Source organism: Helianthus annuus, chromosome 12, assembly GCF_002127325.2.
Source record: "Helianthus annuus cultivar XRQ/B chromosome 12, HanXRQr2.0-SUNRISE, whole genome shotgun sequence".
Taxonomy (NCBI): domain Eukaryota; kingdom Viridiplantae; phylum Streptophyta; class Magnoliopsida; order Asterales; family Asteraceae; genus Helianthus; species Helianthus annuus.
The window spans coordinates 69,994,557-70,011,457 of record NC_035444.2 but is presented as its reverse complement, the minus strand read 5'-3'; the positions used below and the strand labels follow the sequence as shown (position 1 = coordinate 70,011,457).

General features: G+C 37.8%; 1 protein-coding gene and 1 non-coding gene across 4 annotated transcripts; one reads left to right on the top strand and one right to left on the bottom strand.

Annotated features, from left to right (window-relative positions):
• Nucleotides 1–644: 644 nt before the first annotated feature.
• LOC110895281 ((S)-2-hydroxy-acid oxidase GLO1) lies at nt 645–4,138 on the bottom strand. 3 transcript variants are annotated; one of them, XM_022142562.2, is made up of 8 exons: nt 3,939–4,138; nt 2,997–3,169; nt 2,701–2,872; nt 2,388–2,465; nt 2,095–2,286; nt 1,890–2,022; nt 1,598–1,803; nt 645–968 (listed from the first exon to the last, which is right to left on the bottom strand). In XM_022142562.2, exons 2-8 carry the CDS (start codon nt 3,131–3,133, stop codon nt 777–779), a joined length of 1,110 nt encoding a protein of 369 aa, XP_021998254.1. In that variant the 5' UTR covers nt 3,134–3,169; nt 3,939–4,138; the 3' UTR covers nt 645–776. The 3 variants fall into 3 exon arrangements, with proteins under 3 accessions (XP_021998254.1, XP_021998255.1, XP_021998256.1); XM_022142563.2 differs by lacking the exon at nt 3,939–4,138 and adding an exon at nt 3,781–3,929; XM_022142564.1 differs by lacking the exon at nt 3,939–4,138 and having other exon boundaries at nt 2,701–2,931; nt 2,967–3,038.
• A 10,837-nt stretch (nt 4,139–14,975) lies between these two features.
• LOC118485160 lies at nt 14,976–15,082 on the top strand. The gene has a single exon (XR_004875465.1). It is a non-coding gene; the product is annotated as a small nucleolar RNA R71 (small nucleolar RNA).
• Nucleotides 15,083–16,901: the final 1,819 nt, after the last annotated feature.

Below are 16,901 nucleotides of genomic sequence, written 5' to 3'. Positions count from 1 at the left end.
TAGACAATTCATTATACAAATCAAACGATTAAAGGGCTTACTTGTAAATTTTGATAATAAGTGTTAGGTATTAAATTGAGGTTGTAATATAACTAATGGGGATCCTGAGTTGAATGATGACTCAACGACTTATTTCTCTGCGACGTTTTTTTGGTTTAAAGCTAAGATGAGTATTAACTCCTGATCAGGCTTATCTATTGTTCACAATAAATGATCACTCGGCTAAGTGTGAGAATGTTAGATTAAATATATTATATGTATTTAATCATGTAGTCATTATAATCATTTATATTATATTAGATCAAAATAATATAATTATACCTGGTTAGTAATTATTGATGGACCGTATTGCCCTTAATAACAATCATATCGTCTAAATCTATCGCCGTTACGGTTGCTGGTTGCTGGTAGGTACACTTTATATGTTTTTCATTAGGTACACTCTAATCCTTTTTACAAAAAAAAAAAAAAAAAAAAAAAAAAAAAAAAAAAAACTTACCATTATTCCTGTTTTCTTTAAATATTGGTTCTTCTATCCTATTTTCTTTAAATATTAAATTTTTATGCTGTTTTCTTTAAATATTGGATCTTTTATCCTGTTTTCTATATATATGATAATAATAGCATCTTACTTTCGCTACAGCTACAATAACAGACCACTTATTATTTCAAAACAAGAAGTTCAAAATACAGGCAACAAATAAATTCGAAATAGCACCAGTTACAACTATAACATGTGGGCTTTGCCACTAGAAATATAACTGTTTCTGGTTCATCTATAACCTTGGTGCCGGGCGGGATCGAGGTGCATCCCACTCGGTCACAATATGGTTGCGGGTGATCTCTTTCAGCGACGTGCAACCACTTAACGCCATTGTTAGCTCGAATTCATCTCGTAACATTTGAAGCACCTTTCTCACTCCCGCTTCTCCTTCAGCAGCTAAAGAAAACACCACTGGTCGCCCAATCTGCGCAATTCAATAATAAAATTATCATATATCTTATAAGGCTAATTTGTCAACATCAACCATTTTTGTCACTTAACTATTGTAAAAACATATTTAGTCTCTAAACTTTAGTTAGGTTTCTTTTTTTTTTTTTTTTAATTTCATTATTTACCCTTGCACTTTATTATAATTACTATTTGGACCCTCAACTTTTAGTTTTCTCCCTTTACACCTTATTGTAATTACAATTTAGACCCTGAACTTTTAGTTATTTCCATTTACTTATTTTTTTTTCGTTTCTTTTTGGTTTTTTTCTCAACGTAATATTTTTATAAATTGGGTATCTCCCCTCGTATGCGGGTTATTTCATTTACTTTTCGAACCTGTTGCGGACATTTGTTTTTTTAGTTATAACGAGTGTTGATACCTTAAGGATCTGAACCGATAACTTTTTCATGACTTTCGAATATACTGTTGCGATGTGGTTTTTTTTATGGTCACCTATAATGTCCCATCGCAATTTACTTATTTTTATCTACGTTTCGAGCTAGCCGCAAAGCGCGGGTGGTAACCCACTACTTTATTTTATTAGTAGAAACCTCAAAAAAAAAAAAAAAAAAAAAAAAAAAACACAATGCAATTTTACTTACAAATATGCCTGAAGCTCCAAGAGCCAGTGCCTTAAACACATCCGTCCCACGGCGGACCCCACCGTCCAAGAACACGGGGACGCGACCTTGGGCCGCTTTCACAACCTCTTCCAAAGCCATAATGGTAGCGGGAACATAGTCGAGCTGGCGAGCTCCATGGTTCGATACAATGATACCCGCTGCACCAGCTTGGATCGCTAACCTTGCTGCGCGGTTAATAAAATAGCATGTTACAGTTAAACAACACGAACAAACCGGAGATAATAATCACAAGCGTGTTTGTAGTTCTTACTGTCTTCAGCAGTGATCACCCCCTTAACCAGAATGGGCATACTGGTGATGGTCTGGAGCCACTTTACGTCCTTCCAGCTCAAGGTGCGGTCAATTTGACCCGCAACATAAGAAGCCAAGCCAGAGTCATTAGCCTGCGTTGCCCACGTTACGGTTAGATTGACACTAATCCAATAATAAACTTTTTAAGTTGTGTTTTGACTCACTTCATCCATTTTCCCGAGGTCCAAGCCCTCGAAGTTCTTCAATGTCAAAAATGGCGGTAAAGTAAATCGGTTTTTAATGTCGGCTTCTCTACGACCAAGCCTTGGTGTGTCAACTGTAAGGGCAATGGCCTTGAAACCGGCTCTTTCGGCTCTCCTTACGAGCTGAGCAACAACATTCCTGTCCTTGTACACCTAAGATCAGGGACAAAATTGTCATTTGTAATAGTTTTTATGATTATATCTTATCGTACTAATTGTAAGTTATGATTAAGAAAGTGAAACGGGTTGCTTACGTAAAGCTGGAAGAAACGGATTCCAGGTCCCGTTGACGCAACTTCCTCAACACTAGATGTTGCCCATGAAGACAATGTCTACAATAAAAAAAATAAATTATTAAAAAACAAACCGCCCCCATCATAAATTCGATCCAAAGCCTGGCAAAAAGCCAGGCCGGACTGGGTAACGGGTCGAGACAGATTCTGGTCAAAACGGGTCATTTTAGATAAGTATCAGTTTGGTTCGGGACAATTTGGGTCTACTAATATTATACACGTGTCAAATTAGGTCTAGTCAAATTATACAACGGGTCAATTTAGAAATACAAACCATGATGGTTCCAGCTGCAGATGCAGCTCTTGCTGTTGCATACTCGCCTTCAGGATGAGCCATTTTCTGCATGGCTGTCGGGGCAAGCATAATAGGCATCGATATCTTGAATCCCAAAATTGTGGTGGTCATGTCGATCTTGCTCACATCAATAAGAATACGGGGCCTAAACCTATTTGATTTAAATAAACCCAACGCGTCAGAAACCAAAACAACACATATCCAAACACCCTTTTGAGACAACATTTGATTTGTCATTTTAAAACGGTTTTACGGTCAATATATACGAAACTTACAAGATTCTTGAGAACGCGTTTCGGTTTTCTTCTAGAGTCCATTGGTCCTCAGCACCAGAAGCGTAGTAGTCATAGACCATCTTCGGCAACTTTTCTTTCGCAATTGCCTGATACTCTGTAACATTGGTCACCTCCATCTTTCTTGTTTATCTAGATGCTTCCTCCAACAAAATCTTGATTCACCACAAGAAACACATAAATTAGATTGTTTTATTCACGACCCGCGATAAAGCTTTCATCTTTCTTAACTAAACCTTGACAAATTAACAGAGGGTGAAGCTAAACGTACCCTCTATATGCTTAACGCACCCCTATGAGAAAAGAGATGATGCGACTACTTTATTAGGGAAAGCGGTACATTTAGTAAAAAAACCATAAAAACGGTACGTTTAGCACAATCCATTAACAAAATCTATAACTTATGGTTGTCAAGAAACAATAACACAGAAATTAAATTGTATTATTGACAACCAGCGATAAAGCTTTCATCTTTCTTAACTAATCCTTCACAAATTAATAAAGGGTGAGACTCAACGTACGCTTCTACACTCTATAAGCTTAACGCACCCCCTATATGAGAAAAGACCCCCCTATATGCTTAACGCACCCCCATGAGAAAAATAATGATGTGACTAACTTAGTAAGCGAAGACGGTACATTCAGTAAAAACATAGGATGAGGGTATGTTTAGCACAACTTATTATGGTTGTACTAATTTAACATCATGAGCAAGAAACAATAACTAGATGCATATAAAGATGATTACATGCAAAACTAAACATACCCACTATCAAAAGGCAAAGGCAAAGATTGCAATTCAACAGCTTATAACTTAAAAAAGAATACATATAATAATATAATCAATGAACAAGTGAACATAAGCCCTGACCCACATCAAGTTGTGTGAATGGGTAAGAAGGAGAGAGGGAAGCAGAAGCAAACCTTTTTGGCAGTTGGATATCTGTATCTATTGGAAAGAGTGAACAAGTATAGATAAGCAACAAAAAATATGGAGGAAACAGTTAAAGTAGGGATAGATCAGGGAAGAAGGGTGTGTACCAGATAAATTTAAAAATGTATATATATAGAGAAAAAATGAAGAAAATAATGGGATGAAGACAAAAAAAGGGGATGGGTGATTGGAGGTAAAGAATGAATACCAAATCCATTTGATTTGAGGGTATGCAGCTGGATGCCTTTGATCCACATGATTGATTATGTGATTATCAGTTTTTTCTGCATTATCTTCTTCCCCCAAATTCATCATCAGGATTTTGCAGTCTTTTTTTCTGTTTCCCAAAAGGCGCCATCTTTTTTTTTTTCCGAAAGATAAAGAGGGCAAAGGTCAAAACACATGAGACATATCTTATATAAAAATAGGAGGAAATTGAAATCAGATTCACATGAACACAAATTATGTCTACTCACAACTAGGAGTCCGAACCGATCGAGACTAAGCCCTTGTTATTGGAGATATGTGATCGTAGACCATATTGGTTTTGTATAATTTAATTATAGTTTGGATCGGCGTTACAAGAAAAATCAACCCAAAAAGTTAGTCTGGTGGATGAGAGAGTCATTTAGTCTATAAACCCCAAATGTGTTGCAAATACAACCGATGTGAGACAAGTTTCATACCTTGCAATGATTCAAGTCTATAATAATCGGTTCTTATAGGTTTGATCAAAAGTTCTATTAGTGTATATTATATGTATTCTGTTGTTAAGTATGTTAGAGTTTGTTGAGTCAGTTACACCAGCACGAGTCCGTTTATCAATTAGCTCTATATATAGTAGTAGATGTTCTGTATTTAACAATTATACATTTGATGAGATGTGATGAGCTTCTATACCTGATTATCATGTGTTTTAGTTTAAAACCTATAATTTGTTGGGATGCATATTGCAATTACAGGCTAGGACGAGTAGAGGTGCACAAACCGGTTAATTTTAATAACCGGTTATGCTGGTTAATTTGACTTTTTGACTTTAACCGGTTATTACTTTAACCGGTTATTTTTTTAACCGGTCCGGTTAATTACTTTAACCAGTTCGGTTAATTAACCGGTTATTCCTAAATTGGTTATTAACCAGTTACAGTTTCAGTTAATAACCGGTTATAGTTTCGGTTAATAACCGGTTAAGAATTAAGATTAATTATCCGATTATTTTGTGCACCTCTATTTGCAACAACAATCATGGCCCATGGGGTGTGGGTTGTTGGGCTGGCATCATGGGCTAGGGAGTAGGGACACCCTAACTCTTATGATTATCATCTTAGTTTTCTTCTTTTTTTTTTTTTTTTTAATTGAGCTTGCATCATGGGCTTGACCTAGGAAATATCAAGCATTCGTATGTTGGTGATGTTATTCAATTGAGAAATCAAACTTGCTCTAAAGTATTCTTAGTAGTATTAGCGTTGCATATGTCATATATTGTGACAGCCTTAAGAGTGTGTGATGAGTCTAGAAAATGTTCAACAGACAGGTAATTTTGTGATCCAGCAGGCTCACGTTTTGATTTCTGTATTAGTGGGTCAATAGTTTCTTCATCACCAATTAATTTTGGGCTCACTTTCTGGGCCATAGCCTGGTTCCTGGTAGTCCTAAATGCTTCACCAATGGTACATCTCGACAACTAGATCATTTATATTTTGGATTAACAGTTGAGCCCATTTCCTCTTTATCGAATACGTGTCATTCGGCTAGCACATGGATATCCAACTTCGGAGATACATCGCATTTGGGTCGACTAACACGACCCGTTTAAAAATTGGGTCAGGTTGACCCGTAATAAAAACACATGGAGTTCAGGTTGACCCATTAACCCGCTTAAGTATTAAAAAAGAAACTTTTATATTTTTGTTTTTTTCTCGTTTTTCAGTATACATGGTTAGTTATAACAATGTTAGTTTTATCACACCATATTATCTTCTTTTGCCACTTATATCACCATTAAACATGTTACCGATAACATGTTTACAACATAACATTCCGCTTATAACTCATCAACATTTATGACTCATTTAAAGAAATAGGTTAAACCGGTCGTATTTGGGTTGACCCATATTTGTGTGTGTGCGGGTTAGGGTTGAAATCTTTGAAACGAGTAATAATATGAGTCGGGTTCGCCAACCTGCTAACCCCTAACCCGAGATGGTTGACACCCCTAACGATAATTATGACAAGATGATAACAATTAAAAAAAAACTATTTTAGCAAAATGTTTTATTTGAAACACTTGGATGAATTGTGAGGCTCTATTAGCATTTTTAAACAAAATTGTTGATTAACCTTCATGGTTCATACTTTCTAATATTTCGTTCTCAATTAAGTCATAAATATTTTGACAATCTTACCAATTGGGTTGCATTTCTAAAGCCCAACACAGAGCAAAGCAAAAAAAAAAAGTTACTAATTTAGGCTTTATATGAAAAAACATTGAGGAAAGTTTAAAAAAAATAAAAATAAAAAACAAAAAACAACTTCTCCTAAAGATGCACGGGTGGAAGCGGTAAAGGGTGCGGCACGGAGAGGTCGAAATCGGTGATTAATCACCAAACCAATTTTTGACTATTTGAATAATTATGACCGTTGAATATGACGCTGGCCTTTTAAATAAACACTTATTATACTTTTATTTTGTTAATTTATTTAGATTAATTTATTTAGCTAATAATTTTATTTAGATTAATTTATTTTAATTAAATGTAATTTTAATTATTTTTAATTTAATTTAATGTTTTTTTTAAATTTATTGTACTTTTATGCTGTTAAAAATATGTTTTATTTATTAATACTAATTTATAAAAAAAGAAAAAAAAAATAGTTTACCTCTACCAAAGAGAGGTGACCACCCCTTATGTTTTTGTGCAAGAGAAGACTTAGAAAGGGGAGTTGACATGACAAAAAAACGATTGGTTGGGTGGAAAATTTACCTCTCCACAAGAGGTGAACACCCCTTAGACTATGGGGTGTGGGGGCTTCAGTTAGGGGCATTGCTCGACATGTGGCGAGTGTGGGCTCCACCAGACCACCCCAAAAAAGTGGAGTGTGGAAGCGGCGTGGCCAGACAGCGTTGGGGTGCCATGTTGGTTTTTTATATTTTTTTATATAGTTGACATTTATATAATAAAACACAAACGTATAAATTTAAAAAAAAAGTTACATAACATCCTAAAAATTAAAAAAAAAACCTACTTATTAAATCCTAATTTTTTTTAAAAAAAGTAGTTACTAAATCCTAAAAAAAATACAGAGTTCGGTAAATGTTAAAGTGGGAACCCACTTAAATTCCGAATTCCCGTCGTGCCTCCATTCGATCTTCGCGATCTCCACTCAATCGTCGTGGCTTAAATCGCCCGCAGGGACACGATCGAAACAAACTTTAAACCAATCCAGCTTTGGTTTGAGTTTACGCCACTTGTATTGGCAGACATTTAAATTGTGACGAACGTTTCCAATGTGTTGTTGGTATTGTTGGAACACATGTCCCAAATATGCGGTTTGACCGCGTTGTAGCGTACGTTGTGCATCGACAATCGATGTCACAAGTGCGATCTCCTTCTCCTCTGTCCAATGCACCATGTTCGGTTTTTTTGATGTGGGTTTGGTTGAAGAAGATTTGTTATTTGGTGTGAGTTTGGTTGAAGAAGATTTGTAAATATTTGTGGAAAAAATGAAGTTTGAGATGGGTATTTATAGGTAAAAAAATTATAGAGTAAATTACAAGTTTTGTCCTTTATGTTTACACCAAATTGCAGGCGGTGTCCTTTGTCTTTAAAATTGACAGGTTTTATACTTAATATTTCAAAATCTTGCACGGTATGTGCTTTTGAGCCTAACACAGTTTTTTTTTTTTTTTTTTGGTTAAATATGGTCATGTGCCATACACATGATGGCATTTTTGTCATTTCACTATTCCAAGGGTTATTATGTAAATAATATATAGATAGGGACTAGTTTGTAAAATAAAAAAAAAAGAGTTTTACCTTCCTACACTCTCTCTCTTTCACTCTAACTTTCTCTCTTCCCTCACTCTAATCTGATCTCTCTCCTCATTCACAGCCACCACAACCATTACCACCATCGCCTCCTGCAATTTCCGGCCGCCTGAACAAAACCAACCAAACTTCACCCCCTTCCATTCTCCGCCATGAACCCCTTTGTTCAGATTCCCTTCCCTTTTTCCGACGCACTCCTCTCCCACTCCACCTACTGTCATCGCCGCTAATTGATTGAACCAGGACCTAAACCGAAAGTGCTTGTCGGCGCAGATGGTTGAACAATGATGTCCGATGCATTCGATTTGGGACTCGATCAACAAGAACATCATCGATTTGGGGGATGTGACGATAACAGATCTAAGCAAAAAGGGGGTTTGGATTATATACAGGGATTTGGATTTCTTTGTTTTTCTTTGGTCTCTGTTGAAGATTGATAGTTATTTGGGTAAGAATTTGGTAGAATGAGATCTGATTATTTTGTTTTGGATATAAAATTTGTCTCGGGTCATTTGCTAAGCTATGATATTTTGATGAGATGATGACATTTTTTTAAATTTGTATGTTTTGTTTGCATAGCTTTGTTAGACTTTCTTGCTTCAGCATTCATAAATCCATATGTGTTGGATATTTTAATTTGTGTAAAAAAGATGCAGTAATTATATATTTGTGATACGCATATGGCATGTTAGGTTGAACGAATTTATTGGTAGGTGGGTGGGTGACGGGTGGTGGTGGTGGTGGTGGTGGTTGATGGCGGTTAAGGTAGTGGTGGTGGGTTGATGGTGGTGGTGGTGTAAAGAGATATAATATATATTGTTTTATTTTTAAATAATATTCAATAAATGGGCGAAAAGACTAAAATACCCTTTTGTAATTTGATTTAACCAAAAAATTTAACTGGGTTTGGCCTAAAAGACATAACGTGCAAAATTTTGAAACATTAAGTACAAAACCCGTCAATTTTAAAGACAAAGGACACCGCCTGTAATTTGATGTAAACATAAAGGACAAAAGTTGTAATTTACTCAAAATTATAAGTATTTTTTTAAATTTGATTTTTGTTTACTATCCCAAACGGCTAGAGCAACGACACTCATCCATTGCACCGTAAAGTCTTTTTTATAATTTTTTTAACAATTATAGGCCACCCGAAATAGTGGGCTCTATACGATTGCCCACCCTGCACATAGGTCTAGTCGTCCCTGAGTTTCGCTACTATGACAATTGCTTATGAGTTGTGGTATTCACTGCTTGGTCATCCTTCTAATTGTTTTCAACATCTTTCGTACTTTTGCTACTACTCGTAAACCTTTGCATACTCATTGTCATTTGTGTGGTACTTTCAAGCCTACATGCTTATTATTTTTAGCATCCTTAACTCACAACACTTTACTCGTAAACCTTTGCATAGTCATTGCCACCTGTCTGTTAGGGGTATTCGACTATATAAAGTCTCACCTATACTCATCCCTTGTATTTTCATCGGATATGCCCCTAGCCATCAAGGATATCGACATTACAATCCTTACACTCTTCAAAGCTACACTTAATGACTTAGTCACTTTTCATGAAACGGTGTTCTCAATGCTCTCATCGACTTATATTCTCAAGCTTCATGCTACTACCATACCCTCATTCTCAGTTATTCTACCAATTACACTATATCTATACTTTTTTCGCACCATCCAGTATGCCACCATCACAGCCATTGATGTTGATTATATCATTAAACATGGGTCAAAATAAAGAACCCTAATCATGTTTATTCAATCGTAACGTAAATATAGATGCCAAGTTAGAGATACTTACTGATGCGTGTGTAGTGTAATATATTTTTATAATATAATTAAGCCCTTTTTACACCTTTAGCCAAGTTTTAAATTTATAAAACACGATATTTACTAACACTAAACACACATATGGGCAAGTGCACCCATCGTGGACGTAGTATAGTGTTGGTAAGATACCGAGGTCGTCCAAGAACACAAGAGATTTTAGTACCGGTTTATCCTCAACGTCTAATCAAATCAAAAAGTTAGAAAAATGTTTTTAAACTAAGAATATAAAAACTAACTAAATGCTGAAAAATAAAAAATAAAATAAAAACAGATAGACAAGATGAATCACTTGGATCCGACTCGTGTATTAGTATAACCTTTGATTATTTTCGCACTTTTGCACTTGTTTAAGAGATTATCTTAGTTATTGTAGTAGGCCCCTCTTTTGAAGGCGACGTTACCCTCAACCCAGTAGTTTGAGTCAGCAAGGATACAATCCTAAAGGGTTGGATTATTGGAAGATAATGAATTAAGTTATTAATGCAAATTGTGGTAGGCCCCGCTTTTGGCGGTGACGTTACCCTCGGCTAAGTAGTCTGAGTCAGCAGGGATACAGTCCTAAATAGCCGGGTTATAGTATTAATAGTAGTTAACTTATGAGGGGGTCAAAGACTTTGGATCCCCGCCATCCAATACCTATGAGCATTGAAGGAGATCCTACTAAATTTGACCCAGGTCCCTTGCAGGACCTCTAAACGCTGAACAAGGGCAAGACCCTTACCAAACCGTTCCCTTAACCCCCGACCATGTAGCCAACATACCTCCATATAGACCGTGGAGATATGAATGGTGAAAATCTTTTATTTTATATAGACAGTAAAATAATGCCAAGACACCACGGACAAACGATAAGGAAAGATCACCTTCAACATAAGCAACTAGTTATTAAAGTCATTAATACAAAACCAAATAAAAAGTGCAAAAGATTAAAAATAAAAAGTAATATACTAAAAACTTGTCTTCACCAAGTGATGTAAGAGACTTAGGCAAACATGGCCTTGATTGTCAAGAACTCTTACTATCAATCTTGGATCCCGAGACGACTCACACACTCTACGATGGACAATGGATGATGGTGGTGGATGATGGTGTTATGGTGGTGGTGGATGGTGGATGAAGTGTGAGAGAGGTGGTGTGCCAAGGGATGAGTTGGAATGAAACGAAGCACTCCTATTTATAGGCTGAACAGAAGGCTGGGCACGGCCCCGTGTCCGCTGGACACGCCCCCGTGCCCGTCTGACACTCTCTCTCTTCATTAATTGTAATTCACAATTACAATTAATGCGCCTGCTGTACTTTCGCCATGCCCCCGTGCTCACTGGACACGGCCCCGTGGTGGGCAATAGAAGCTTCTACAGGTTTGTCTTTTCTGCTGCTTCTTGGGCACGGCCCCGTGCTGGCTGAGCACGGGCGTGTTCAGGCTTCTGTTTTCTCTTCTTTGCTTGGGAGGATGCCGTTGAGGGTTCGGGCAGTCTACTTTTATTTCTTTTCTTGTATTTATGTTAGAATTAGCTGTCTTTTTCCTTCTTTTGTGAATTTGAGCTCATTTCATCCTGAAAATACAAAAGGAAGACAAAAACACTCTTTTTCCAACATTAGTACTTAAAAAGGGTTAGTTTTATGCCTTATTTGATGTAATTTATATGTTGTATTTTACACATGTAATTTATATGTTGTATTTTACACACATCAAATACCCCCACACTTGAACTTTTGCTTGTCCTCAAGCAAAACTCTTTAAATGTGGCTTACACTCCCAAATGGAATGGGTAGAAGAGAAGGTTTTTGGCTTGTCATAGAGTGTCGGGAATCCAAGATCTTTTTAGGTTTTATTTTTATTTATTTACAATCCTATTCGTTATGATTTATTTAGAACGTTTCATAGGACAAATTACTTATTTGGGCATAACATGCCTTTTTAAAATTTCATTTATATACAAGTTCACATACCTCACGGGAGAAATCACTCAACACTCGGCCGAAGGTGTATTTTTAGTGAATCACTCGAGAGCGGCATGGAACTTACGCCTTCCATAGGCTTGCCAAGCAATCAATCCTCCTCCTTTTTAACTTTATACCTTTGTAAATATCAAGAGGACTTTTTGGGTGAAGGGTTAGGCTTGGGCTAAAGGTGGGTGGTTGGGTTAGTGGTTAGTAAAAGGGCGAAAAGCGTAAAAAGCGTCGATTTTCGTAACACATTTTGTTTTTAGTGACTTTTTATTTTGAAGTATTTCTCCAAACAAGCTTTTGTTTGTATAACTTTGTTTGTTTTTAACTTCACCATCATTTTTTTTTATTTTAGTCAAATAAAAGAACGGGCTTGTGAAAAACCGAGCTTGTTACTAAAATAAAAGGTGAAAAAAAATATAAAAAGAGTTTTTTTTTTTTTTGGTGGGTAAAAAGGGTTTAGGGTAAAGAAACGAAAGGTTTAGGCTCAAAGGGGTTAACTAGGGGATTTTGGGTAGGTGGTAAAAAAAAATTGAAAAATAATGTTGTAGAAAGAAAAATGGTTAGTCCTAATGCCTCTATCATTTACTTACTTGGGTTTAAGTTGGTAAGGACCGGGAATGAATCGTCGTGGCAAGTTCTAGAGTTGTAAGAACCAAGCGGCTATTCACACAAGAAACGAAAAATGAGCATTTAGTCTAAAGATGTAAATTTGTATGCTCAATAAAAGCTCAAAACTCACTTTTGTGGGAATGGGTTTTAATGTGATCAAGCATATATAATCAAATTTTAACTAGACTTGTTATGCCATTTCATAATTTTCTTATGTTGGTTCTTGTTATCACGACGCTCTCGGTTGTAAATTTTATAAAAATATAACCTTATTAATCTTGGGATTCCTAACTTAAACTTCAGACAAGTAAAAAGAAAAAAAAATTGAAAAAAAAAAAATTTTTGAAAAAATTTGGGGTGTTTAGCGGTTCCAATAGAGTTTTGTGTAAGGCTTGTTGTTAGGACTTGCAAAATTTCAAAGTGTTAGCTTCCCCCCACACTTAAATTACACATTGTCCTCAATGTGTCCCAAAAATAAATTTTTAGGTTGATTAGATGTGTAATGTGGTGTTAAAAGCAAAGATTTATGTTACTGGCAGTCTGGACACGGCCCCGTGGGGACCGGACACGGCCCCGTGTTCAGGTGCCAGTAACAGAAATTAAAGAAATGAGACAGAAGCCTGGACACGGGGGCGTGTCTGGTGAACACGGCCCGTGTCCAGTTACCTGAACTGGGCGTTTTTTCTGCAGGTGGTTCAGCACGGGGCCGTGTTGGTTGAGCACGGCCCGTGTTGAGCCTTCTGTAATGGAGATTTGTGTCGGGTTGCTTCGTTCTTTGTCCATGGGGCCATTTTTCTCGTTCCCTTTTTCATCCATTACCACCACGAGTGTGTTTTATTCCTGCAAATTAAAACTAAAAGATTAAACTAAACTAAGGATAGTTCCGCGGAATGCCTCCCTGGTGCGCCACGTTTATAAGGGTCCTTGGCTAGACCCAATGTGAGGTCATATATTTTCTGAGTAGGATGCGTGGCGTCCCATATTACACCGTCGGAGAGCAGCATCCAAGCTCGAATCAATAACCTTCATGTAGTTGACCGGGTCGTCGTCCTCTATTCTCTTCCCAACTCCGAGTTTTACTTCATCATCCCCATACCTCAAGGTGAGTGTTCCGTCATTCATATCTACCACCGCTTGTGCGGTGGCAAGAAATAGTCTCCCTAGTATGAGGGGGACCTCGGTGTCTTCCTCCATATTGAGTATGACAAAGTCGGCTGGATAGACGAATCTGCTTACCTTTACCAAGACATTTTCAATGACACCTTGTGGGAATTTGACGGATCGATCAGCGAGTTGTATGCTCATTTTTGTAGGACTCGTGGTTCCCAGGCCGAGTCTTTTAAACATTGATGAGGGCATGAGTTTAATGCTAGCCCCAAGGTCGGCTAGGGCATTACGAACGGGGGACTCCCCTATTGAGCAAGGAATCGTGAAGCTTCCGGGATCGATTTTCTTTTGGGGAAGTTTATTGAGTACGAGGGCAGAGCATTCTTCGCCTAAATTGACTAATTGCAAATTTTCAATTTTCTTTTTATGAGTGAGGAAGTCCCTCATGAACCTAGAGTATTTGGGCATTTGGGTTAGGACCTCAATAAAAGGAATATTGACATGCAATTGCTTTAATAGACTTTCGAACTTCGCGAATTGCTCATTGGTCTTCTGACGAATTAACCTACCGGGGTACGGAACTTGAGGAACTTTGGCAGGCTCTGGTGATGGAGGGGAGTTCTTTTCATGCAGAGGTGTCGGTACCGTTTCTTCTGTTGGCGGTGGCGCTTCTGCAGGCCCTACGGTGCGGTTTCGTAGCGTGATGAGATGAACTTGTGCTTTTGGGTTTGTTTCGGTATTGCTAGGTAATGCGCCTTGCGGTCTCTCGGCAAAAATTTGAGCTATTTGATTTAATTGTTTTTCTATGTTTTGAATACTAGCTTGTTGATTTCTAAAATTTGATTCTAATTGTAGAAATCTTTCTGAGTTTTTCTTTTCAGTGTCGGAGATGAGGCGAGATACAGTATCTTCAAGCCTTTCTCGTCCACTTTGTTGTTGAGTGAAATTTTGTGACTCATTTCTTGGTTGTTGAAAGTTTGTTCGTTGGGTTTGTTGGTTACTACTATTGCCGGGTTCTCTCCAACCAAGGTTTGGGTGGTTTCGCCATCCTTGGTTGTAAGTTCCCGTTGGAGGACCCGACGGCCTAGGTCTATTATCAATGTAGTTTACCAATTCTTGTTGATCGTCCGTTTCTTTCATACAACTCCAATTTTCATGTGACCCACCACACCCTTCACAAGCCATAACCGAGACTGTTTTTGTCATTTCCAATTTTTTTATTTTTGAAGAAAGGGCCTCGATTTGGGCTTGTAAGGAAGTGCTTTCATCGACCTTATGGGCGCACGGGGCAATAGATTTATTGCCTCGGGGGGTGTGCCATTGAAAATTGGTTTGAGCAATTTCCTCAATTTGGTTATATATTTCATGCGGGCGTCGATTACCTAAAAGTCTCCCGGAGCTAGAATCAAGTGTCTGCCTTGTATGTGGCAACAATCCATTATAGAAAGTGGATACTTGTTGCCATATCGCAAGGCCGTGATGTGGACACTTGCGTAATAACTCCTTGAACCTTTCCCAAGTTTCATATAAGGATTCCCCGTCCTCTTGTGAATATGTATTAATTTCAGTCATTAATTTAGCTGTTTTAGCGGGAGGGAAATACTTATATAGAAATTTTTGGGCTAGTTCATCCCAGGTGTTTACCGATCCAGCTGGGAGGGCGTTGAGCCAAGCTTTCGCTCGGTATTTTAATGAGAAAGGAAACATTCGGAGGCGGATGGCGTCATTTGATGCTCCATTGATCCGAAAGGTATCACATATTTCTAAGAAATTAGTAATATGTAGATGGGGATCCTCGTCCGCAAGCCCATGGAAAGTTGCGGAGTTTTGGAGCATTTGTATCAAGTGCGGTCGAAGTTCGAAGTTATTTGCTTCGACATTCGGTGCATTTATAGCAGCGCCTAGGTTACCTACGGTGGGTCGTAGGTAATCCATGAGGGTACGTTGGTCCGCCATTGGAGGTAGATCACCCGAAACTTTCTCTTGGTTTTTAGCTTTTAGTCTTTTTCTGAGAAAGCGTTCGGGTTCTTCTAGAGGTTCTTTTATATCCCTATTAGAACTGGAGCTCATACACTATGTAAGATTGGCGTCTGGTTCCAAGTCCTGCAATAAAAATAGAAAAGAATGTTGGTCAGAAGGTTCACCACGGCCCCGTGTTCAGTGAACACGGCCCGTGGTCGGAGTTACAGTGATTGTTTTCCAGATCCCAGTTACTGGAAGTTGGACACGGCCCCGTGTTGCACCGACACGGCCCCGTGGTCAGCCTTCTGTAACTTGGAAAACTAAAAACTGCCAGTAACGATGCTGGGCACGGCCCGTGTCCGACCAGGCACGGCCCGTGCTGAGCTCTGCAGAAGCTGAAAAACTAAGAAAATCCTAAAAAATTAAAAAGAAAAATAAAAATATGATTAGGCCATTGATTCCTAACTTTCTTAAAATCCTTGTGTCCCCGGCAACGGCGCCAAAAACTTGATGCGTGTGTAGTGTAATATATTTTTATAATATAATTAAGCCCTTTTTACACCTTTAGCCAAGTTTTAAATTTATAAAACACGATATTTACTAACACTAAACACACATATGGGCAAGTGCACCCATCGTGGACGTAGTATAGTGTTGGTAAGATACCGAGGTCGTCCAAGAACACAAGAGATTTTAGTACCGGTTTATCCTCAACGTCTAATCAAATCAAAAAGTTAGAAAAATATTTTTAAACTAAGAATATAAAAACTAACTAAATGCTGAAAAATAAAAAATAAAATAAAAACAGATAGACAAGATGAATCACTTGGATCCGACTCGTGTATTAGTATAACCTTTGATTATTTTCGCACTTTTGCACTTGTTTAAGAGATTATCTTAGTTATTGTAGTAGGCCCCTCTTTTGAAGGCGACGTTACCCTCAACCCAGTAGTTTGAGTCAGCAAGGATACAATCCTAAAGGGTTGGATTATTGGAAGATAATGAATTAAGTTATTAATGCAAATTGTGGTAGGCCCCGCTTTTGGCGGTGACGTTACCCTCGGCTAAGTAGTCTGAGTCAGCAGGGATACAGTCCTAAATAGCCGGGTTATAGTATTAATAGTAGTTAACTTATGAGGGGGTCAAAGACTTTGGATCCCCGCCATCCAATACCTATGGGCATTGAAGGAGATCCTACTAAATTTGACCCAGGTCCCTTGCAGGACCTCTAAACGCTGAACAAGGGCAAGACCCTTACCAAACCGTTCCCTTAACCCCCGACCAGGTAGCCAACATACCTCCATATAGACCGTGGAGATATGAATGGTGAAAATCTTTTATTTTATATAGACAGTAAAATAATGCCAAGACACCACGGACAAACGATAAGGAAAGATCACCTTCAACATAAACAACTAGTTATTAAAGTCATTAA